We start from the raw sequence: 4830 nt of genomic DNA on the forward strand, positions 1-4830 counted from the left end.
TTCCTTCCAATTTATTATTGCCACTGCTCTATCTAGCCTTTCTTGAATATTTGCTTCCCCAACCTGATTGTTAGACCAAGTGTAAGCATATCCTACAAAGCCAAAATCTAGTAATTGATTCACTTGAAGAGATTCCCATTTACCTGAGTATAAGTCATTGGCAGCCCTCCAAGTTGCTCTTGTTTCAACAACAATAAGCTCACTCTTTTTTCTTTTAACCTACTAAAGAAGGTTTTTTTAGATGCCTTATTTACGAAAAGAAACTAGCTATATGAATCAGATTCAGGTAAACCCATCCAACACTTCAAATCTATCTATAAAAAAAACATAAGAAGTAATAAATGAATGTGAAGTGCCATTTTAAAACAGCAGAACTATGGTTCATTAGTGTTTTACTTGACTTGTTTTCTCCCTAAAATTCTAAATCTAAATCACAAAAATGTCATGAACTAATATTTTTGCGTTGAGAATATACCGAATGGAAGTGTTTAACATCCTCCTTGAAAATGTAAGCAGGAGTCAAGTCAGTCCCCCCGCCAAACCAACACTGCCTAGGTGCTCCAGGAGCATCTGTAGAATGCAACAGAGTTACACAGTCAGTAGCAGCAAATTTATGCAGATACTTATTTGCAAGACAACAACCTTAGAAATTGGCATAAGTAAGATTTTGAGCTATATGACAGACAACAGTAGTAATAATGGTATGAGAAACAGCTCCGAAATAAGGATGGAAAATCATAATCTGCAAGGTTGGGGAAAATGGGTTCTTCGGATGCAAAACCTGAAAAAGGTTGATGTCATTTCCCATTCCATCTGAAATCGAAAAGAATTGAATGGGGGAAACACTTACGGAGCTAATTCCAGTGGCGAAGAACGGGCTAGGACCAGGCTTCTGGTCAGGAGAAGCGGCAGCTTTTGCAGTGCGGTAAGCTTCTGGCGGCATGATGCCATAAACAACGGAGACATTAACTCCATCCTTCTCCCAAATGGCCCCGTCCTGGAGAACCCTGATGATGCTGCCACCACCGCCAGGTCTGGACCAAACGTCCTCCTTGAAGTTGGCCCCGCCGTCGGCGGCCTCAAGGACGGTGCAGACGGGTCCTGAGCTTCTCTAATCATCCTCTCAAAGTGGGCCCTTACAGAAGAGGAGGAGGAAGAAGAAGAATGGGCCATTTAGGGCCAAATGGGAATGACGTAGTTTTAGGGTTGATGGACTTATTTGTCCAATTTTTGAAACTATCATGTTGACTCATCAGTCCACGTGTGTATCTATGATGCCAAGTCATCAGAACGGGAGCCACGTCAGACTTTTCCGTTGAGTCTGACGAAGGCATTTGGATGAAAGGACTCATCCGTCTAATTTTTGTGAAGGTCAGGGATTTAAAAGTATTTTTCAATGGTCAAGGACGAAAATGTCCACGGGTTAAAAGGTCAGGGACTTATCTGTCCTTTTCTCTAATTTTAATGATTAATTTTAGTATATAAATAATATTTTTGAATAAAATAAAATATATCAAGATAAACCGTAGAGCCTAGAAGAAAGACGTGGCTTGATGAGAACATCAAGGGGAGTAGCTTTCATAGTTGTGAGGCCAAATATTTCAGTCATATCAATGGGTTCATCAGATGGCTTTGAAATTTCAAAGGATTGCAAGAAAGTAGCCAAAGTTAGATGAATCATGGGAAGGGCAAATGATAGTCCGGGACACATTCTTATTCCACTTCCAAATGGGATCAACTCAAAGTGGTTACCTCTGACATCAACATCTTTGTGAGTGGTAAGGAACCTCTCTGGCTTAAATTCCAATGGGTCTGACCGAATGCTAGGATCCGTGTGAATCTTCCATAAATTTATGATTAGTTGCGTTCCTTTTGGAATGTGGTAGCCATTAACAAAGCAATCATCCGCAAACTCACGAGGTCCTGAGAAAATTGCTGTAGGGTGTAGCCTTAATGTCTCTTTAACGATGGCTTGAATGTACACCAACTTACTTATGTCGGTTTCGTTTACAAGTCTGTCTTTACCAACATAGATGTTCAACTCCTTTTGTGCTTGTTCTATTGTGCCTGTATTGTTCAACATACAAGATAATATCCATATAAGAGTTCCTGAAGTGGTGTCAATCGATCCTCCCATCAGAATCTGCAATGCACAATAATTTTCAGAGGAAAAAGTGTTCTTTGATTAACAAAACAGTAATATTTTTTCAAGTAATAATTAGAAGTTGTAATTCACACATAGTATTTGTCAGTATTAATTAACTAATATAATATAATATAACATATTATATTGATCAATTTAGGTACAATTGACTATAACTACATTACTTGAAAAACACTTGAGTCCACCATATACTATATATATACATACCCAAGTGGTGGCTTTGATGATAGTATCGGAATCAAATCCAGCAAGTTGAGTACCATCAAGAATTGAGAGCATGACGTAAATAAATTAATTAAAATACAAACATAAGATTCATACAATGTCAAATAACTTGAAATTAAAAAAGATTAATATTTACTCACTACAAATTTAACAACATAATAAAGAAATTGCATCAAAAGAGTCTTCAATCATTATTCTTGTTCTTCCACCATTTAATAAACCTACATTAAAAACACAACATATAAACTAGTTAAGTTAAGAATTATGATTAGTAAACAGTAAACACAATGTTTTACCAAATAACTTGGCACCATTTAAAAAAAAGGTGAAATAATTTTTCAGAAAAATACCATTGAGAAGAAAGCAACACCAAATTAAAATTCCAAAGCAAAAGTAACAAAAATAGAAGCAGCCAACACTTATTTCAGAATTGAACAATTTGCATAGAGTTTCCATGATCAACCAATAAAATAACTCTAATGATGATGCAATTAAAAATTAATATAACTATGTAAAAATATTTACTCTAACTCTAACTCTGTAAAATAATAAATAAAAAAATCAATCTTAGTAATGCCTCATGCTAAGAATATATAAAAAATGAGTCATATCAACCAATCTCACCACTCTTTACCTGTTAACTACGACCATTCAAGTGTTATCCCAAAAAAAATTTCTCAATTATATTGAAAGACCAAATACAAACTCTACAAGACTAGTTCCAAGTTCCAAGTTCCAAGTCAATCTTTTTAAAAGTAAAGCCAAAACAAATTAGGGTGGTTCTTCATTCTTGTTTAACTAATTTGCTAGTTAGTTGTTAAGGGAACGTGGTCTAAACTAAATTAAAAATTGAAATTAGAGTTGGTCCACGGAAGCCGATAACTTCAACCATTCATCAAAGGAAGGACTTATCTTGGTCAATATAAATCTTTGAGGGCTGACATGTGAGTTTGAGCGAAACCACTGTAAGACTGGAAGCGAGTCCTTCATCACATCATCAATTCATTATCATTCATTCATGGTGCTACTATATCTACTTGTATGCACAGCAAAATTATTTTTGCAAAACTGCAGGTTGCATTCAAATAAAAAGAAAAATGTTGCAGACGAAATAAATGTTTTGCTTGTTTGAATAAACAATATTATGAGTCTAGTTTAACAAAATCAAAGCATCAACAATTCAAAATCAAAAATTAGAATGCACACAATCAAAACATCAACAACACAAGAGAAAACAATAAAAACTCTAATTAGTCAAACTCTAACCAGAACTATGAAATTAAAAATAATTGAAGCTACATATATAATTTCTTCTTCGGCAACTATTCTTTGGCTTTGGGATGATTTGGGAAATGCTGAGGTACATATATCTTTTATAATAATGCCATATATAATAATTAATTTGGCAAGAAATCGTATACACTAATACACATACTGTGAAGGAAAAATTCTTCATCTAATTATCTAAGAAAAAATAAACTCATACATGCAATCTGTGAAGGAAAAAAATTGATACGACTAAAATGACTATTACAATAAAAAATGATTATACTTCATGATTCATAGATATTAACCTTCTTGGATGTTGATTTAATCTGATCAAAGAGGGCAGTGCAAGAGACTTAGAGACAGGGGAACTTACGTGTTGGAGGAAGATGGCAAGAAAGAAGGGTTCATTGGTTCAGTACTCAGTAGCTTCGGTAGTGCAGCAACGATGAGTAGGTTTGAGCATTCGGCAGCGGCAACACGGCATCAACAGGACGACAGCACAACGGCAGTGACTCGGCGACGGGCTCGGCAGGACGGCAGCGCATCGACGGCGACAAGCTCCGCAGAAGAGTCGACAGCGCAGTGAAGGTGACCAGATCTGATGTTGTACTGGGGAGAAGAGGAAGTGACTAGGGAGAAGAGGAAGTGAATTTCCTTCCCTTTTCTCTGCTAGGGTTGGGGCTAAAGGGACGCATTAATGAATATGAGGAGTGAGGACAGTGGCTGTGTCGCTATGAGGATTAAGAACCCTAGAAACTTAAAATTGTGTATATATACATGTACTCCAGGGTGGGTAGAGGCGGGTTTAGCCTGACCCCGATCCCGCCCCGCCCCGCTCATCCATCCACCCCAATCAAAACCCGCCCCGCTTCGAGTCGGATTTGAACCCACCCCGATCGGGTTAGGGCGGGTCGGGTACCCACAGGTTCGGGTACTCCTGCCACCCCTAACCTTATGTCCTTACTAGATCTTTTTCCTCATTTGTCTATTTCATGAAAAAGGAAAAAAAAATCTTAAGTAACGTGCAAAATGAAAACACAGAGGAGGTGTGTGGTTGGAGGGAATACAAGTGTATTTTCAGGGATTTTGACATAGAAATATCTTATTTTCATATTTAGTTCAAAGTTTAAAAAATTATTTTTAGATATTTTTTATTAAAGAATTAAATTACT

The 4830-nt window shown here is 36.8% G+C and overlaps 1 protein-coding gene, 1 long non-coding RNA gene and 1 pseudogene across 2 annotated transcripts; all 3 read right to left on the minus strand.

The window, feature by feature from the left end:
• Positions 476-1460, minus strand: LOC107607534 (annotated as a pseudogene).
• Positions 1467-2443, minus strand: LOC107609972 (cytochrome P450 82A3-like). The gene is made up of 2 exons (XM_016312034.2): positions 2372-2443; positions 1467-2143 (listed from the first exon to the last, which is right to left on the minus strand). Exons 1-2 carry the CDS (start codon positions 2441-2443, stop codon positions 1514-1516), a joined length of 702 nt encoding a protein of 233 aa, XP_016167520.2. The 3' UTR covers positions 1467-1513.
• On the minus strand, positions 2448-4803 carry LOC110264302. The gene is made up of 2 exons (XR_002350219.1): positions 4032-4803; positions 2448-2610 (listed from the first exon to the last, which is right to left on the minus strand). It is a non-coding gene; the product is annotated as an uncharacterized LOC110264302 (long non-coding RNA).

The sequence above is a fragment of the Arachis ipaensis genome, chromosome B07, assembly GCF_000816755.2.
Source record: "Arachis ipaensis cultivar K30076 chromosome B07, Araip1.1, whole genome shotgun sequence".
Lineage (NCBI taxonomy): Eukaryota > Viridiplantae > Streptophyta > Magnoliopsida > Fabales > Fabaceae > Arachis > Arachis ipaensis.

Bases quoted from the DNA above. Each gene is read 5' to 3' on its own strand.
- LOC107609972 (XM_016312034.2), bottom strand. From the start codon at position 2,443: ATGCTCTCAATTCTTGATGGTACTCAACTTGCTGGATTTGATTCCGAT. The intron at 2,144-2,371 runs GTATGTATATAT...TGTGCATTGCAG, and splicing joins TCATCAAAGCCACCACTTGG to ATTCTGATGGGAGGATCGAT.